This window comes from Hydra vulgaris, chromosome 04 (assembly GCF_038396675.1).
Source record: "Hydra vulgaris chromosome 04, alternate assembly HydraT2T_AEP".
Classification (NCBI taxonomy): domain Eukaryota; kingdom Metazoa; phylum Cnidaria; class Hydrozoa; order Anthoathecata; family Hydridae; genus Hydra; species Hydra vulgaris.
The window spans coordinates 4,052,501-4,074,071 of record NC_088923.1 but is presented as its reverse complement, the minus strand read 5'-3'; the positions used below and the strand labels follow the sequence as shown (position 1 = coordinate 4,074,071).

The following is a 21,571-nucleotide window of genomic DNA, read 5'->3' as shown; positions in this document are numbered from 1 at the left end:
CTTATAAGTATGAATGTCTTATAAGTATGAATGTCTTATACCTATTTAATGGTTGAATTTTTGAAGTAGTAAAATCAAAAGCATCTAACTTTGCCATTTAATTATATTTTCTAATTACATAAATTTGCTAAAACAATTAATTTAAATAAAATATTATAAATTTTTTTGAGTCAAAATGTCCTTTTGAAAAATTAAAAACAACTTTACTTTGCAAAAAAGCAATATAAAATCACTTGTAACACTTTATAATGAGGAAAACTTTAATGGTAAATTTAAAATATAATGTCAAAGATACCTTTTTTTACCTGTTCTTAATTTGATGGCCCACCTCTTTTTTTTCAATTTCTTTTCATTTTAAATATTGAAATAATGTAAATATATTAATCTAACATTGAAAACCAAAAATTTTATATTACAATTAACTTTACTTTATTATAAAAATGTATAGAATTTTTGCATTTATGTTAGTTTTCTATCAAGTCTGCAGTTTAGTTGAATTTAAAAAGTTTTATTAATTATTTTTGTTTTTTATATTTAATAGTATAGTTCATTATTTGTTCTTATTTTATAATTAAGAAAAAAAAATTTTAAATAAGTTTACAACATTGATTTTTATGACTTTTAACAAAAAAGTTATGCAGTCCTATATATATATATATATAATAATAATAATAATAAAGTTTAGGCTACACAAGAAGTAGGTTCTAGTAAACCAGTTTGCTTGGTTATAGCAGCCGTTGCACTTTTTAGTGCTTGTCATAAAGGTTCTTGAAGCAGTTAATTGACGAGGCGTTGACGACTTTTATCGGTAGCTGATTCTAGATAGGCACAAATCTATTTGAAATGAAACTTTCTTTGAGCACATTTCTTACTTACTTGCTTAGAAATACGATGAGGGTAACCCCTTATTCCACTCGCTGGTCCTTCTAAACCGATTGAGCTTGCAATTGTGTGTGGGTAATATTGTTTGATAATGTTGAAAATATTTATCATTTTAAAATATTGAATTGCATCACCTCTATTACGCCTTTCTTTTAATGTTATTAAACCAAATTTTGTTATTCTATCTTGGTATGTCATGTTCTTTAGTTCCGTAACCAGCTTCATAGCTCGTCTTTGGACCTTTTCAATTAGTTTGATGTCTTATTGTTGGTAAGGATTCTAAATTGAGGACGCATACTCTAGATGAGGACGAACAAAGGAACAATAAAGTATTAAAATTGATTCTATATTTCATGTTTTAAATGACTACCTCAGAGACCCAAACACGAAGTTTGCTCTGGCTGAAACAAGTTTTAAGTGATCTTTCCAATTCAGGTTATTTGTAATTAATACACAAAGATCTCATTCAGAAACAGTTTTTTCGAGCGAGTAAAGAGACTCATTGTCGTTAAATATTGTATAATCATATACAGAAACTTTTGGTGTTGCTAACAATTTCCTAATTACCATCGATTTGCATTTTACATAATTCAGCTCCATTTTCCGTTTTTCTGACCAATCAACAACTTTGTTCAAATATTTTTGTAGCTTCATTCAATCGTTTAAACTTTTGATAATTCCCATTAGTTTACAGTCGTCTGCAAAGAGTTTGACATAAAGAGTCATCGCATCGAGGAGGTCGTTTATAAATATAATAAAAAGCCCAATACAGAGCCTTGAGGAGCATCACTTTTTACCTCTTTTCATTCTGGCAAGTTTAAACCTATAACTACTTTTTATCTTCGACCTGTCGAGAAAGATTTTAGCCAAGCAAGCAACTGGTCTTTAAAACCATACGCACTGAGTTTAAATAGAAAAAAGTCATGATGGACAAGATCAAAAGCTTTAACAAAATCTAAGAATACGACATCTGCTACATTACCTCTATTTAGCGCTTGTGAGATAATGTCAATTGATTGTATTAAATTTGCTGAGCATGATTTTTTGGGAACAAAGCCGTGCTGTGCCGAGTTGAGAAGGTTGTTATCAATATGATGCTTCATCATTACTGCTTTAATTATGCGTTCCATAATCTTGCAAGGTACAGATGTGAGGGAGATGTGTTAAATATTTGGAAGCTATTTATTTGTCTTTTTTTTTTGAAAATCAGAGTGATTTCCAAGAGATGGGAAGAGAACCATTTTGAAGGGTATGAAAAAAGATTGGAAGAAGAGCTTCAGAGAAGCTAGAATGACACTCGTATAGTGGTTGAGGGTGGATGTTGTCGCCACCAGGAGTCTTGCATGAGTCAAGATTTTTGAGGTGTGCGTCAACTATCAAAATCGAGAGAAAAGACTGATTGAGCAAACAGATGTTTGATGTTCTTGATTTGAAAATCGGTAATGGATGATCAATATTCGAACAACCTTTATCGTAAACTGAATGAAAGTGTTCGTTTAGCCGCTTTGTAATTTGCTGTTGGTCGAAAGTAACTTCGCCAGATCGGAATTTTATTGATTCAATTTTAGATTTTTGTTTTATTTTAAGTATTTAAGTTTGAGAACAAAAGTTTTAGATCTTTTTCGTAGTTTCTTTCTGATAATTCAATTTGTTTTTACTTTCTTTTAAGATTCGTTTAAATTCGATAATAGTATTTGATTTATCAGTCGAGCTAAACGTTTTAAACCAGAGCTTGTATTTAAGTTTAGTTACATTTCTCAAATTGTTGGTAAACCATTTAGGTTGGATCTTTGTTCGTTCTTTGAACATAGGAATGTGTAATTTAATTAGATATATGTAAGCAAGTGATTAGAGAAAAGTAAGCATGGCAAAACTTTGAGCCCATTTGCTCAATGTTCAGATCATTGTAAAACTTTAATCAGTTGATAAAATTAGGATTTTGAGTGACTTTTATGTAATTACCTTGTCTATAATTTGGTCTTTTGATTAGGCCTTTAGTTTTATGAGTAAATGTGCTGATATTATAGGTCCAAGTCAGAGTTGAGTAAAGATGGTTAAGATTGGTAGAGCTTAGAGGTGGACCAATACTAGTTAAAAATATTTTTGTAGGATTTTCAGTGACGATAAGATCTAGAGAATTGCTTGCAAAAGTTGATTAGTGCACGAGTTGTACTAGGAAGTTGTTGTTCATAAGATCGATGAATTCACGACTAGCAAATTTACCTCTGTGTACACACAAACCACCAAGATGAGACCATTTAATGTCTAAATGATTGAAGTCCCCCATAATCAGTAGACCCGTGTATGATTTTTCTTTTAACTAAGTTGATAGCTGTTTTGATAGAATTATTGATATTCAGAGTAGTAGATGCGTTCGGAGGTCGATAAATTCATCCAACAAGGATTCGTTCTTGTCCGATAAATATTTGAACCCAAATCTGTTCGCAGTCCTGATTTTCAGTCTTTGATCTTGATGGCTTTAATATTATTTATATTATTTAATATTCAATTCGACATTAAACCATGTTTTCGTAGTTGAAATAATATGTCGAGAGTTTGTGACTGTTGCAAAAGATTTAAGTTCATCCATTTTGTTAACAATAGAAGTGACATTCGTGTAAAAACATTTTAGGCTGGAGGATGAGTCTATATTAATATGGTTATAGTCAAGTTTATATTATTGCGATTGAGTTTCGGTAGAGTAATTTCTAAGTTTGGTGTTAAGATTTTACTTAGTTCTTCATTATTGTTCATTTTAAAAATTTGATTGATTGTGTTTTTGTGGGTTGTTAATTGTTTGTGTTGCTTGGTCTTATAGTAAACTCTGCATGATTATTACTCATCAAGTTATTATTTAATTGCTAATGATTCTAGATGTTGTTTTGCTTGAGCCTTTTTGTGTTGTAGCTGTAGTAATGGCTGATTAGTTTGTTGCATAAAGTAGTGTGTTGCAGCCTCAGATAGCTGTATAGATATCTTTTTAAGTAATCCATTTTTAACAATATAAAATGATTTTCTTCCATTGTTTATTTCACAACGTCAACCCATACTGCTCTGGTATTGCATGTTAGAAATAAGTTTATTTCTTTTTTCTTTCTGCTTCTTTTTTGCTGCTTGCTGAACGCCAGTTTTAATAGGGTTTACATAAACGTCTTTACTCTTTTCATTCACTCTAAGCTAACATTTAATTGTACATTCAATGGTGCTAGTTTGACTCTTTATCTTTTAGCTCAACTATGACCATTTTGGTTGTACTTCTTTATGGGTCGACATTATTTGAGATGATTTTGGGTTTACGGTATCGTTTACTTGTAGTACAGTTAGTATTTCTATTACTAATTGATCATCTTTGCTCTTGATTTCTTCTGCTGACCCCTAAGATGGTTCAATATTGCTTAGAACAATATTGTTTTCAATGAGTTTGCTTTCCTCTAGTTCCTGTCTCATCTCAGTAATCATTATTATCTCTTCCTTTGTCTTATTCTTATTGAACAAAAGGCAAATGTGGCTAGACTGGCCTAGACTTGGCCAGTTTGATAACAAACCAATTGGATCTTCCATTGACATTGCTTTGAACTTGGTTTGGAGAACTTACACCCTGAAAAACAGTGGATTATCTCCCGGACGAGAATTATTATAACTAATTAGTTAACGGCTTGTTAAAACAAAAAAACAGGATTTGTTATTGCGTTTTTTTTCGTACATATATATATATATATATATATATATATATATATATATATATATATATATATGTATATATATGTATATATATATCTATATATATATATATATATATATGTGTATATATATATATATGTATATTATATATATATATATATATATATGTGTATATATATATATCTATATATATATATATATATATATGTGTATATATATATATATGTATGCTTATATAGTAGTAGTAGTAGTAGTAGTAGTAGTAGTAGTAGTAGTAGTAGTAGTAGTAGTAGTAGTAGTAGTAGTAGTAGTAGTAGTAGTAGAAGTAGTAGTAGTAGTAGTAGTAGTAGTAGTAGTAGTAGTAGTAGTAGTAGTAGTAGTAGTAGTAGTAGTAGTAGTAGTAGTAGTAGTAGTAGTAGTAGTAGTAGTAGTAGTAGTAGTAGTAGTAGTAGTAGTAGTAGTAGTAACAGTAGTAGTAGTATGAAAATCTGCAGCACATTTAAAAAAAGGTTAAATATTGCGGAGCATTCAATAGTAGATAACGCCTTGAGGTATTTTTGCTGAAAAATTGTCCATATTATCAAGCAATATCTTGAATGATTTTACACCTTTGGCTTTCTTTATTTTTTTGGGGAAGTCATTCCGTTTAAAGACAATACAATTAGCAAAAAAGTGATATCTTGGCTGATAATTTTTTAATATTTCCTGTCTTAGTTGTGATTGAGTTTGATTAGCACAAGCTGGAATAATTGTTTGTGGTTAAATCTAATGCATACCATTGATGTTTTGTAATATTTTAAATTGCTGAATCATATCGCCGCGCTCACGTCTACAATCAAATAGGTTAATATTAAATTTTTGGCATCTGAGTTCATAATTAAAGTATTCTATTGAATGTTGTATTCGTGTTATCCTATATTGAATTGATTCAGAAAGACTTATACCTTTTTGGAGGTGAGGATTCCAAGCTTGCACTGTAAATTCAAGGTGTGGACGTACGTAGCAAGTATATAATTTTTTCCAGAGATTAACCTCACGACTGACAAAAGCACGCTTTGGTTGACCACTTATTTAACAAGCTAATGAGGCAGCTTTACATGCTTGTGCTAAAAATTTGAGATTGTACGTTATTAAAACACCAAGATCTTGTTCGCAGGTAGTTTTTGCAAGACTAAGTCTCATATTAGTATTGCAATTGGTAAGAGTGTAGTTTGACTTAATATTATTTTACCAACGTGCATAGCTTTAAATTTCTCTATATTAGGACGCATTAGCTATGTATTAGTCCAGTTAATAATATTTTCTAGATCAGTTTGGAGTATAATTATGCTGTAGTTGATATCTTGTAAATTTAATTTTGCAAGTGAAATAAGCATACATTTTAGGTTGAATGTATATACATATATATATATATGTATATATATACATATATATATATATATATTTCTTCCTATTTAATCTTTAATGTTTTTTGCACTTTTATTGGTTTTATATTACTTTTTAAGCTTAAAATCAAAAAACAACATTGATCTGATCTGCTTACAGACTTTGTTATTATTGCAATAGCTTTTTTTTTGTTTTATTTTGATTATTTCTATTAGAATAAAATTTTAGCAATAAGAATTAGAATAAACGTTTTAGCCCATTTGACCAGAAGTATTTTATTTTTGTTTGAAAGGAGCATGATTTTTAACTATAATAACTATAGTAACCATATATAACAACAACTTTAACTTTGATCAGAAAATAATCTTCAAGTCGCAGTCTTGAAATGGCAAAATTTATCTACTGCTCTTTAACTAAAATCACAAAGTTTTTGTGTTGTTATATCTTTTATTGTTATTTTCATCTAATTCATTAAATCTAAATATTGTTATCAGAAATATCGAACAAAAGCAGATAGAGCAAAGTAATGCTTGTCAAGAGAACATGAACAAAAATTTAGAATTTAAATCTTCTTTGAATAACAAATAGGTAAATTAGTATGTAAGCACCTAGAAAAATAGCATAAAACAACAACTGTATCAATATAAGTTCCAAAACCATCATTTTAGGAGTGACAAAGCAATGCAAATAATGTAGTCATGTAAGTTTTAAGTTGCATAGGTAGTAGTTGCAAAGTATAAGAAGTGCAAACATAATGCATTTAAAAAAAGGGTAAAGGGCAACAGAACTACTGCTATATCATACATTATTGCACTGTTTCTGAGTTACGTGGTATTATTTATATATTCTTTACGTGGTATGTATTATTTATATATTCTGATTACCTCATTTTTTTACCATACTTCTATTATTTGCTGATATTTGCTGCTAACATTTGAAAATATTGGTTATATTTCTAAATTGAAGAAGGGCAACAAAATTTTTCTTAGTTCTCCACTTTAATTTTTCTCGGCATTGACTACGACCACTCATAGAAACTTTATAAAAAATTAATTGCAAATAAATATCTACTAAGGTTGCCTCTTTGTATTGTAATTTAGAATTTACTAAGATTACCTCTATTCATTGTGATAACTATTTTGTTACTCCTTACTAACTTGCTATTTTGCTACTTCTTCCTAACCATTTTTTTACTCTTTGATAACAATTTTCTTACTACTTGCTAACTATTTTGTTACTCCTGATTTTATTCTTTACCTCTTTAAATGTCTTATTCGTCTTTGTATGTAATACTGTTGTCAAATTCTGGCTTTTTTTTATGATGAAAACCTCTTTTAGTCCTAAAAATGCTCTGTAAATGTTGTTAGACCTCATCTAGTTGGTAAAGTTTCTGTCCCATCGTCACAAGTTTATATCTCTTTTTCTTTTCTACAAACCATTTATAAAAATTTATTATTGTAGTTGCTGGTCAAGAAAGCCATTATCACTTGTTCTATCAAATGAGACTCAATTTTTCATGACTCATTGTCATTTAAGATTGAGTTACAGAGTTTGCGACTAATCCTTGTTCTGTTCTGTCATGCTCAAAAAATTTTATTTTCTTATTTTTTGAAAAACAAAGGTTTTTCAGAATTTTCTCTCATTTAAATGCTTTCCTGACAAAATTCCTGGCTGGATTTTTGCCTCAGCTCTCTTTAGCTCTCTTTGTATTCTGAAAACTTAATTAGTGGTTTACTGGTACAGGCTTTTTGGAACTGAATTTAGAATTGCTAAAATCAAAATTGTTGCAATATTCATTAAGTTATTTTTTTATTTAATAAAATATCAGGTTATACTGTGTTTTAAGTAATAAAAATAATTGTTCAGGTATTTTTTTACAGGCTGCATGCAAACAGTTTTTGGTGCAGACTGATAATCAAACACGTATTTCACAATTACCTAGTGAATTTTATGGTTTAATATTTCCTGAGGTTTATATTATGAAATCTCTGCATGAAGGTAAAGTTTTTTTGTTTATTTTAAAAAATTGAAATAAGATTATTAATCACAGGAATTTTAATAAAAACATTTTGTTTGTATTGTAGTAGCAACATTTTGTTTTGTATTGTAGTATCAACATTTTGTTTTGTATTGTTGTAACAACATTTTATATATTTTATTTTGCTTTTTAGCATATATACATATATTTATTTAATATATTTTAAAATTTAATTGTTATTTATTTTTCAGAACTTAAAACAATTCATCAAAGAACTATTGAAACATGTAAAATTATATCTGTGGAAAACTTGCAGAAAGAATCTGAGTACGAATTATCATTATATTGTTTTTAAAAAATGTCATAATTTTGAATGCATAAATTATGCTACATTTACTACGTTTTGTATACATTTGTTACCATGTTCTAATATACCGTGCACTTTCGATATGTACTTTGTTTTAATATATTTTGGTACTGCACCTTTGTGCTATGTATTTTTATACTAAGTTATTTGGAACTGCGCACTTTGGTTTTATCTTGTTGGACTTTAGTCTTTTGTTGCACCTAAGTGTTATGATGTTGTTATTGTTGTTATTTTGTTTTGTTTCTAATTGGATTATTAGACTTAATTTGATCACAAGAAAAAAATTTCAGGTTTAAAGGTTTATCAAAAAAATAATTATTGTGACAAAATATAACACAACTATATTTCTCACACTAATTCAAAAACTCAACTTTACTTTTTCATTTAGTTATTAATTTATTTCATCATAAACTTTGTTTTAGTTTGACGTTTAACTGGTTTTAGTTTGGTGCTTAATTGCTTGAGTAATAAAAAAGTACTAATTTGTAAGATTTACAACAATGAAATTATTCATACTTTTTGTGTATGATAATAATTGCAAATATTTTTTTAAACATGGTAGCCAAGTTACTAATTTGGTGCGAATCAATAAGTCAGATTCTCAAGAGTTGTCATACAGTCCTGGTGATCACTTAGCAATATATGCATGTAACAACATGGTAATGGTTGATAGATTAATTAGTCGTGTGTCTGAGAATAAACTTACATCATCAACAATCGTAGACATAGAATTGAATAAAGATATGTTATGTGGTAAGTAATTTTGTTTAATATTTTTCATAACTACTAATAAAAATTCAAGTCATATCATCAACAATAGCTATATATGTTGCTTTTTTAAGTTTTAAACATGCCTTGTTTTTTTAGATGGGATTTCTTACAATCAGTTACAGAAAAGATTACCTTTTCCTAACACTCTAGGTAGAATTTTTGGATGGTATCTTGACATAACAAGTTCACCTACCATGAAGTTATTATGGATATTTGCAAGTAAATGTAAAAATGAAAGAGAGAAAGCAATGCTTATGAAACTTTCTTCAGTAAATTAACTTTTTTATAGTTCTGTTTCATTCCAGATTTTTTATTTTTTATAATAGTTTACTTTTGTTTAGGTCAAAAGCGATTATGAAAAATGGAAGCGCTCTTCATACCCTACTGTGGTAGATGTTCTCGAACAATTTTTGTCGGTTAAAATTGATTTTATACTGTTAGCAGCTGAGTTAGAAGTTCTTAAACCAGTATATTTTTTAAAGCTTTCAATACAAGTTTATTCAATTGATTGCCCATATGTTGTTTGCAGTTTAGGTTTATTATATTATTTACATTTTATCATTATTATTATTGTTACCATTGTTATTTTTATATTATATTTATTATATTACTTACATATATTATTATATTACATACTTATATTACTTAAAAATTTTCATGATTAGTTCTAACAAAAAAATAAAAACCATAATAATAAATTTGAAAATACTAACATCAACAAAAATATTACTTACATACAGAAAAAATCTGATCTATAAAATCTGATCTAAAAAAGATTTAAATAATTATTAAGACTTTTATAGATTTTAGTTGTAAATAAAAATATTGCATTTATTTATTTATTAATATTTTACTATTATTATTCTTATTCTTATTATTATTATTATTATTATTATTATTATTATTTTTATTATTATTGTTGTCATTATTATTATTATTGACATTATTTTTAATTATTGGAAGAAAAATTATAACTTTTGTCTAAAATTTAGAGATATTATTCAATATCATCATCAGAAAATGTTTATCCCAATGAGATTCATATAACAGTTGGTTTGGTTACCTATTCTCACAATAGTAAGATGTAAATTTTTTGTATTTTATAACTAATTTTTGTGCCAGTATTTATCTAGAGAATTCCAAAAATCAGGTTACTGTTTTTATTTTGGAGTATTTTTGATATTTTTGGTGTCAGCCCTGAGTTTTTATAAATATGGTTTCAGGCGCCAAACTAAATGCCTTAACGGGTCAACCTTATTTTTTATGGGACAACCTTATTGTGTGTGTGTGTGTGTGTGTTTGTGCGTGTGATAAAGAGAGAGAGAGAGAGAGAGAGAGAGAGAGAGAGAGAGAGATAACAAGAAAAACTTTAAAACTTTAACAAAGAAAAACTTTAAAACTTTAACAAGAAAAACTTTAAAAAATTAGTTAATTTACAACTTTTTATATATATTTAAGAAAGGTTTTACTATAATAATTATATATTTGAATTAACTACATTACAGAAATTATTTTGTTGGTTAAAAACTCTTTAAATCGATTTCTTTGAATGATATTTGCAGCTTTTTTGATGCTTTTTCAAAAACATAAGGGACATTCCTTTACTTAAGGAACCTGTTTGCTTTTAATATTTTTTATAAGGTTGTTACTATGCCTAGTAACATATTTTAAAATATTTTCTCGAGCAACATTACAAAATTCTGGCTTAAAGCTCCTCATTAAGTTTTGTACAGTGCTATCGGGAACTTTATCACAAACGTTTCTCTACTTTCAAAGAACCATATTTATTTTAGACTTACAAATAGCCCAAAATTTTTCTATAGGACGTATTTGCGGACAATCTTTAGATATAATTTCAACGCCATTTTTTCGGTACCAATTCATTATTGTTTTAGCATAGTGACGCCTTGCTGAATTAGGCCAAAACATCACAGGAAATTATGAGATTTTATAAATAAAAGAAAACGTTGTCCAGGCACTACTTCTTGTAGAGTTCAGCGTTCATCAACTTTGATGTTACAAATTGCTTGCATTTTTTGATAAGACTACAAATTGCTTGCCATATCATACATTTCCTGCTAAACTTATCCCGCTTTGTATATTCATATTTATCACTGACAGCACCGCGCCAAATGCAAGCATTATATCTGCTACTAAGTATTCGTTTAATTTAACATTTGGAAGTTTTATCATCAAAACATTTTTGCTGCTTTTTGGTAAGGTTTGGATATTTTTTCTTGCAATAAAAGCCAATACAGTAAAAATTCTTGACTTTTAACACAAAAGAAAGTGATGTATTGTATTTTATATATTTGTTCCTTCATAGTCGGATAGTCCCAGATTCTGCAAATATGAACGACGAATTTTCGAGGCCAACATTTTATTTTTAAACACCTTCTTTCTTCCAAATCCTAATTCGCGATTGATGGATAAAGACTTCTTGTTACGTTTGAGAACCTGAGAAGTAGTTGACTGATTGACTTTGGCTTGTTTAGAAATTGTTCTAGATGATGATCCAGAGTTCTAAGTATATGCGCAAAATTCTTATACGGTCCCAGTCGGCAAATTTAGTTGTAAATGCGCATTAGAAACTCGTTTAAATACGTATCGATATGGTATGTATGTTAGCCATTTTATCGTATCGAACACGCATTAGAAACACGCATTAGATGCGTATAAAAACAGGTATACAATACGACGCCTACAGGGTATCAGACTCGCATTAGAAACTCTTGTAAACACGTATAAAATACAATAACCAGAGAATATTCAATACGATATTTTCCTGGTATTACATGCGCATTTAAAACTTTCTAGAATACGCATTATTTACGAATATATGTTAGCCATTTTATCGTGTCAAACGCGCATTAAAAACAGACGTCAGATGCGTATAAAGACAGGTATACAATACGACGCCTACTGAGTATCGAACTTGCATTTAAACACGTATAAAACACGATAACCAGAGAATATTCAATACAATTTTATTAACTAATATGAGTTCATAACATAATGATAATGACTAGCAGTAAGCAACCCGTAATACGGGTTATGAATTAATAAATCATTAATAACAATAAAAACACATTAATAACTTGATATATTATCTAAAATATTAAATACAAATTTATCTATAAATATTTTGACTCCGTATCAGCAACGTCATTGCCTATAGGTAACGACATAAAGACCGCATTAACATCAGTTGAGTTCTTTTTAAAATCTGTCACAACACAAGTACCAGAAAAGGAAAGTCAAGGAAAGCTTGCAAATACCTAAAAAAAGACATGAAAAAAACAATTACAATTTTTAATTACAAAAGTACTATTTGCATTTTATTGTTAGTAGAATTAGGATTATAATAACAGAAAATATATGAACCTGTCATTTCGAAAAGGGCACAAGTCCATTTACTAAAACTTTTCAAAATCAACAAAAATATGATTTTTGTTAAAATAATGTCTAGGTTGCTAAAGAAATTAAACATAGAAGTATTTAAATAAAGAACGTATATAATTTATGTATTTTTTAATTTTTATAAAAAAGACATAAATCAATTTTTATAAAAAAGACATAAATACAGAAATTTTTAATTTAAACTTATTAACTAACTGCTAAAAGTTTTGGACTTATGTCCTTTTCGAAATGACAAGTTCATATATTATGTCTACAGAATAATTAAAAAAGATTATAAAAAGGCTAGACAACACAATGTATACATTGTTACTATAGTAACGCTGGCAAATAACACCGCAACTTAATAAGATATTTTATCAACTTAAATACTTGGACTAAAAAGATTTTATTATTACAATATTTGAACAATCAAGGGACAATTATAGTTAAACAATTTGAGCAACTATATCATAAAATAGCAAGCCACTGGTAAAATATTTCTTATAAATGGTCATTATCATTTGTGGTATTAAGAAATACGTAAGAGCTCAGTAATTACATAAGTTTTATTAAATCTCCCACTCATCTTAGAGAGAGAGAAAGAAAGTGTTTCCAAAGCAGCATGTTAACAAATGTAAAAAAGCACGGAATAAATACTATGTTACCAGTAAACAAAATTATTTTTAACTTGATTAAAAGCTAATTTCCAGCATTTCTTAATTAAGCTCCAGCTTCGCTCTAACTGTTGACTAATGATTAATAGAGTAAATTTCATATCATACTAAATTTACAAAAATTAAAACCATGTTTCAACAGTTAGCTAACTAATCAAAAGATGACAAAGGATAGACAAACTAAAAAAAAAATGAAAAAAAGAACACAATTATGATAGAAATTATAAAAAAAAAAAAAATTATTTAGATTTAAAAGTGTTAATTGTTACTATAAATAGTTAAACTCATACTTTGCTTTGTTCTGAAGTGTCTAAAGTAAAATCAAATTAACAGACATTAACACTGCATGGCACTGAATTCTGTCAAGTAAGTTTTCTGCACTTCGAGTCACATTTTTTACATTTCAACAACGATTAGTTTCATCCTGCCTAGATTTTTTTTTTTCATTTGACAACTATTTTAAAGTTGCCTATTAGCATTTTACATTAATAACTTTGTTGAGCCTAATCTATCTATTTCAATTTCACTGTTATCACATTACCAGTAATCTTACTATTGTTACAATTGAATAAATGAACGTAAAAGAATCTTACAAATTGTGATCTTTTCTAATCAAAGACTTAATTTAAACTTAAGATTTATTGAAATCCATATCTTTTTATATGCTTACATACATAAGTCGTTTATCAAAAATATTAAACAATATTTATTTACATCAACTATTTTTAATTAACAAAGAATCTACAATGCACAAAATTATTTTTACCTTAATGAACAAAAATAATAAATGCACAATCTTGTATAAAATATTGAAGCAATGTCAGTCAGTATATTTTGCTCTAAAGTAATTATATATATATATATATATATATATATATATATATATATATATATATATATATATATATATATATATATATATACATATATATATATATATATATATATATATATATATATATATATATATATATATATATATATATATATACATATATATATAAATAAAATAAAACAAAACTTGCTTAGCTGAGTTACCTAGTTTATAAGAATCTGAAAACAGATAAGTAAAAAACCAAGAACAAACAAACATTTATTTTTTAGAACTACTATATTTAAACAAATTAAATAAAACAAAGAATAACGCCAATTCTCCTTAAAAGCTAAAAAAAATTTTCAGCTCAAATTTGCTTGCAGACCTTGCTTGTAAAATAAAATGTGAATAAAAAACACATTTAGAAAAGCCTAGAAAAAATTCATAAAAATTTATATACATTTGTTCTTTTATATTGCATAAATCCATGATATGATAAATCAGAAATGAAAAAATGTAATTGATAAGTAAATACAAAGAAAAAAATCAAATATGAATCGAAAATCAATATATCTGATAGAGATAAGATGTCATGATAAGAGAGTAGTAGTTGTTAAATATTGTTATTTCATGTTAGCTTTTAGAAAACAAATCATGTTTGTACTTCATGGTTCTAAAAATTCAAATTGAGATATAAACAAAAGGTATATACGGCAAAATGATTTTTCTTGAGTGGCTTTTAGTGAATGATTAAAAGCAGTGAGTTTCAATAATAAAACCACTTATAACTTTTAACAATTGACACCAACATTAAGGTAAGCCAAATGTAACAACATTAGTAACATAAATAACAACTTTAAGCAAAATCTTGCTCAACACGTTTGCCAAGTCGCACACTTTGAAAACATGGAAACAACATAATATAAACATACAAAATAACTATAAAACACAATACATTTATTCAACTTTATATAACATATACAAACACCTCATATAATATTTATATACACAATAGATACATTTTATACTATTTTAATGACACATTTATAAAACAATTACATAACACATATTACCACATACATATATTTATCAAAAACTTTTTAACTATGAACATAATATAAACATATATGCAAACTACAAACATATATAACTTGAATTGTGCGAACAAAAAAATTAAAAATAACATGAAAAAATCTAAAAAGATTCATATATATATTCATATATATGAATATATATATATATATAAACATATATCTCGTAATAAAATATCAAATTATAATTATATTTAATTTGAATCAAATACTTATAGAATAAAGAGCAAAAAACAGATAGAAGAACTGCAATCCTTATAACAAAATTTAACGTTTAGCAACAATAAAATATCAGTGTTGGCTCGAAATTTTAATTTATTTTTCTAAATTTTTTAAAACAGTACGAAAAAAAGGAAATAGCATAACAGAAATGTTAATAAAATAATAATCAAAATAATAAAATAAGCAAGGTATGAAATGATAGGATTTATAATATATTTGAACTATATTAATTTAGGACTTAATAAATAAAATAAAGATAATAAGAAAATAAGAATATAATAAAAAATAAGAATAAAACAAAATAAATTTAAAAGTAGTAATAAATATTTTTATGATAAAGTTTCAATAACTTTTTTAGCACAAAAAAGTACTGTAACTGTATTGAAGATATGCGATACTGCTTTAGCAGAACGATATCTCTTCATACAACTTTTCATGTACTCCTGACTATTCCTTTTCATTCCAGACAAACTTTTTACTGAATTTCTCAAATGAAAACTTTTTTATTTAAATTTTGCTTTCACTATTTCAGTTTAAGCATGCGCTTTAAAGCAAAGATTTTCGTTTTTCCGTTATATGTTGATATTTGATCAAGATCGGGTACGATATCGTATCCGATTTTGATCAAATATTAAATAATACGTATTTTTGATAAATAAGTGGTATTGAACTCGAATTCGAAACTTAAAACTAAATGCGTATTTTTCTGGTATCAACGGCGGTATGTTATACGTGATCAATACTCCGAGTATTTACAATACTAGATATGCCGACTGGGGTTAATCTGTTCTTTTGAAAACTTTTTAATGAAAAAGTAGTACTAAGCTCTGTTTATATTTAAAAAGTTTACTTTTTTAAATTTTTTTTAAATTAAAGCTCTCCAAGTTGAGTCAAATTCTTAGTGGCTATGCTTTACAAACTTTAGTGTGACATAAGAGTAAATAAATTCATTCAAATGATTTGCTAAAATGTCTATAATTTTAATGAACAAAAAAATAATTCCGACTTTTTGTCGTGAATATTGTTGTGGACTGCGAATATTTTGGATACTATTATGGTTATAAGTTGTTGAACTAGAAAAAGCCTACCAGCTCTTCAGCTAATTATTTTAAGTGTCATTTAATATATGTAACAGTTTTTTATGCGCCCTCATATTTGATTAATTTTTTTTCATAAAAATGAAGTTCAGGGAGTTAGGTGGGGTAGCATTAATAGTAGAAAGTTTTCAGAAATTTCTTACTGTAAAAATAGCACATCCTCATTTTTGCTTCTTTTTTCATTAAGTTTAACAATATAAGTAAATTGCAATTTTATTTTGACAATAAATGTTTTTGACATCAATCTTTCATGGTGTTCAGAATCAGGGTATCAAATAGAATTTTAAGAGTACCAATGATTTTAGGAGGAGTAACCAGATGCAGTGTTTATTGCGTTTGATAAAATGTAGGCATTGCAACCAATGCAACAATTTCACTGTGTAGCCCTTTGTTTATTGTTGTGACTTAATAGTCCCACTGAAATTTTGAATTTAAATTTATTAGTGAAAATGTTTTCTGATGATTTTAACTAGTTAGACTTAAAAGTTCTGTCTTCTTGTATCTAGATTGTTTACCATTTTTTAAACATTAAGTTACTTTAACATTTTCCATCCTAATTATTTTCTGAAAGATAAACTGGCATAAAAGTTATTTTTATCTTTTTTTAATTTTAATTAGGGTCTCCATCACTTGCAATAACAAATATTGGTTTTAACTACTTACTTTATTTGTTTTTGGGCATCCCAACACACAAACCAACAGTAATCTGCTAGTATAGCCTCATTTCAACGACCTTGATATCATTGTTCCATTACAGAAATAAATACTTGATGAAACCATTCCTCATGTTCATCACTAACAGCTCCACAACTGGGAGGGGGAAGATGATTAGATGTGAGTGGAGGAAATGAATATTGAGGGACATGTTACATCCAAGTTGATAGTATTTTTTCATAAGTATTTTTACCAATTGAATGTAGTTATCATCTCTTTTTTTACCTAAAAATCCATTCAAAACTTCGTCAAATGCAGGATCCTTCATAAATTGACGTATTTGTGGCCCAATAAAAATAACCTCTTTAACTTTTGCATCACTTGTTTTTGGAAATTTGTTTCTTAAATGCCTAAATGCCTGTCTTTCTTCGTTCATACCTTTGACAAAAATTTTCATTAAACCCAACCTAATATGTAATGATGGAAGAAAATTATCTTATGGATCCACGAGTGGTTCTGCGATAAAACTTTTTCATCTGTGTTGAGATTTCTTGCTGGCCAGTCTTCTTTTACATAATGTGAACTTCTGTCTCTACTGTCCTACATACACAAAAAACAACAGTATTTAGTATACCCTAATTGCATGCCTAAAAGTATAGCAATGACCTTTTAGAACACCACAAATTTTCCTTTTGTGTTCATTATAATTAATTGAGTTGAGGAGAACTTTCATGTTTATATAAGTCTCTTTTATGTGAAATGCATGACCAAGAAGAACAGAAGTGAGGCAGTTTCTATTGTGAAATAATACAGCTTTCAAGCTTAGCTTAGAGGAGTCTATGAATAATCTCCATTTAGTTGGATCATAGTTCAAATTAGAACAACTCATTAATTCAAAGACATCAATGCAAACAACAAGATTTTTTTGCTTCTCAAATAAAAGAAAACAGATTCTGCTGCGGTTTTCTGTAATGTGAAACCTTGACATCAAATTGAAGAATATTCCACTGCTTTAGTCTTGAAGCTAGAAGTTCTGCCTTTTCCTGTGAAAAGTATAGATCTTGAACAAGATCACATAGTTCTGCTTGAATCAATCTGTGTCACATCATCTGTTAACACAAAATAAGGATCATTCAATTTGGAAGACTTGTTTCTTCTTTTTCTTCTATTTTTACTTCATTTCATGCTTTATATTTTCTGCTTTTAACTCACAACTTTGTGGTGGAGTAGGAACTGGTAAACTATCCGATTGTGGAATAGGTCGAATGGTAGATTGAAGTTTTGGATATTTAACTATTCCTATTTTTTTCATTGACAAACCTGCTTTAATGGGTGGGGTCAAGCAGAAATAGTAGTCATCTGTATGGTTTTTGGGGTTCCTCCATACCATAGGAGGAGCAAAAGCCAAAGATCTTTTTTTATTTTTCAACCATTCTCGCATTGTAACCTAATAAGAGCTACAGCATATATTTGGAGCCCATGAATTATCCTGGTCCTCTACCTTTATATCAAAATAATGCTAGTAAGCAGTCTTTAAAAGAGGTGTCATAGTTCTTTTCTGAGAGGAAAATGTTATTTCATCACAAATGTAATAAAAACTGTGCACTAAATTTACACACTTCCTTAGCAAGTTGATTTCTTAAATTTTACACTAAAAAATTAAGAGAGAAACTAAGAATAGATTAGACCAGAAACTTTAGTAAACACACATAACTAATATCACAGGTTTTAAACATAAATAAAACATAACGGATAGTCGAAAAAAAAAAAAAAAAGAGCTAATATGTCATTTTTAATGTCATTTTTGAATTCAGCTGGTAGAAATACATAAGAAATAATTAATTTTGCTTCCAAACTAAAATCACTGTTTGGCAGTGTAATTTAAGATTATGCACGTCTAGAGTTGAAAAAAAACAACATGAATCTGTGTCAAACTTTAAACAGATTTCATATTTTTTGTTAAATTTGCCGGAACACTTATAATGTAACATTTTTCTTCAAGAGTGTTTGATTGCTTACGCAGAAGTCTTGAATAAGATATAGATTGTAATAGACTATAACTAAGTTAAAATAGGCTTTTGTTTAAGTCATCAAGTGTTTTTCATGAACTTAAGTCATGCGATTTATTTTGATTGTTTGCAGCAACTCCTATTGACGTAATGTTTACAATAGCATTAAGATGATCTGCATGGTCTTTTATTTATTTTACTTTTATTTTTTAACTAATTTACTCTCAAAAAGGCTGTAGGCAACTACTAAAAAGACGGTAGTTACTAAAATGCAAAGAATTTTTTTTAAAACAAACAACATGAAAATTTGATATTTTCATGTTGGTTATGATTTTTTTTTTAAAAGAAATTTGTTATTAACTCTAAAAAATTTATTTATGAATATGTACAGTACAATCTCTCTAATTTGAATCTCATTAATTTGAAAACTTCTGTTCTTTGAATCAATGGAAAGCAACCATAAAATTGAGAAACTCTTTTGTTTAGCTTTCTATAAATAAAATTCTATTGTTTTAGAAACTCTATAATTCAAGAGGATTTTTCAAAACCACCAGTAAGATTCTCTCTGTAAATTGAACTTTCATAATTTTTGATGTTGAAAATGCTTTTTAAACCATCAAACTCTTTTTTCAAATTTCGAATGTTTTAAGTTTCCAAAAAAGATTATAGTGAATCCCATGGCATTGAAGAGACTGCATAAAGAACAAATTTAAGTTTAGTATATATACATATATATATTTATACGAGTATATGCGTATATATATATATATATATATATATATATATATATATATATATATATATATATATATATATATATATATATATATATATATATATATATATATATATATATATACAACTAGAATTGGAGAAAGAAAAAACAAATATAGAGGTTTCAAAGAGTTTGGTATTTCATCAAACGCTCTTTTAACCTGAAAAAATGTGAAGATAACATTTTCTTTTAAGTCGCACTTAAATGCTTCAAATGACGTAAAATCGTCCAACTAGTGTTTGCCAGTAAAAGAAAATTTTTATACTTTGAGAATTAGTTAAGTTTTTAAGGTTTTTAAGCATTAAATGGATAAGAGATAATTTATCTTTTATTTTATTTAGTCTAAACAACAGGTTTTAACATTTCATTGTTTTTCAGGTTTTTTCATTGTTTGGTTCAAAAAATTCTGTTTTGTAGTAACAGTATATCTTTCAAAACCGTTTCTGGAGACGTAAAGGGGTTTAATGAACAAATGTTGCATGACTGGAAACCACACAATCCATGATTTGAAGCCATTCAATTTTACCTTTATTTTTCTCTAAATATCACTTCAAAATATTTTAAATGAATTTTTTCTAATAATGTCAAAGGAGAATAATTATTAGTGTTTGTACTTGGAAAGTCAAGTTCTCCAATATGTTTCGAAGGTGTAAAAACAATTTTTTGTTCTTATTCGGTGCAACTAAAAAGTTAGATAACAGCAAAATTATTTGAGGATACGGATGATATCCAAATAAAAGAGGTTTATTTGGTCTGCTGTAGAAACGGTGAAAATTTTTTGTCTTTACTTATCACACAAGAAAAATTCAAATGACTCAAAAACTGCAGTTTATAGATATCCCAAAAATAAAGAAAAAGTATGATGAATAATTCAAATTTAATTAATAAAAACTTAATTAATAAAAATAATTCCTAAAGTATTCCTAATGATAATTAAAAAGTGTCGAGCAATACTGTAGCCAATAAACTGCATGAGCCTCTTAACTTTAACAAATATAAAGTAAAAGGAAGAGAAGGACCAAAAAAGCAACTACTAATTTGGCCTAATGTTCCTCTCAGTCAGATACAGTCAGAAACCAATGTCCTCTTTAAGATCAACTAAACGTGAATTACCCACAAAGCGAAATTCTTTTTTGGAAAAAACGATTATATTTTACCCAGCTAACACACCAGCGTTGGGCCAACGTTGGCCCAATGCTTCTTGTAACGTTGGCCCAACGTTGGCATCCAGCGTTGGGCCGATTTCTTGATGGCCGCCGGGCATACATTGGCCCGATTACATTGGCCCAATGCAGTTTAGCCAGCATTTATCCGACGATATATTTTATTAGGTTCAGTGAATTATAAACGCTACTTGTAACTAGCACGCAGTTAGTTAGGTCATTGTTAACATAAAATTTCTTAAATTTGTTTATTTTTAATGTATTAAAAAGATTGCAATTGCAATCGACGTATGATTAAAGCTATTTAAATTGTTTTAATCAAATGCAAACTGAAATGTGTTTGTTATTTCATTCAAGCTAAATTTATTTTCAAGGTGAAAAACAAAACATATTCAATAAAATGAAATGTATATCAGATAATATCAAAACTGTTATACAATAATCTAGACATTATCTTCGCCATTTGCATCACTGCCTTTGTCCCAAAGTTCCGAGTGGCATGCATAATCAATCCTCGCACTATCTGACTTTTTTCGGTCGTACAATTTACGAACCCACGACTTCATTTGATCGTTTACTTCCGCTTTTGAAACATCTTTTGCACCTTG

General features: G+C 27.7%; 1 protein-coding gene and 1 long non-coding RNA gene across 3 annotated transcripts in view; one reads left to right on the top strand and one right to left on the bottom strand.

Moving 5' to 3' along the window:
* LOC136079129 (nitric oxide synthase 1-like) overlaps window positions 1–21,571 on the top strand; it is a 101,323-nt gene that overhangs the window by 67,279 nt on the left and 12,473 nt on the right. The window contains exons 17-22 of the mRNA XM_065794845.1: window positions 7,830–7,947; window positions 8,179–8,254; window positions 8,857–9,047; window positions 9,162–9,334; window positions 9,407–9,532; window positions 10,058–10,142. Of these exons, the coding sequence (XP_065650917.1) occupies window positions 7,830–7,947; window positions 8,179–8,254; window positions 8,857–9,047; window positions 9,162–9,334; window positions 9,407–9,532; window positions 10,058–10,142 (769 nt within the window). The remainder of the gene's footprint in view (window positions 1–7,829; window positions 7,948–8,178; window positions 8,255–8,856; window positions 9,048–9,161; window positions 9,335–9,406; window positions 9,533–10,057; window positions 10,143–21,571) is intronic.
* Window positions 21,355–21,571, bottom strand: part of LOC136079520 (uncharacterized) — a 1,040-nt gene continuing 823 nt past the window's right edge. For both annotated transcript variants that reach the window (XR_010637981.1, XR_010637980.1), the window contains one exon: window positions 21,355–21,567. This is a non-coding gene — a long non-coding RNA (uncharacterized LOC136079520). The remainder of the gene's footprint in view (window positions 21,568–21,571) is intronic.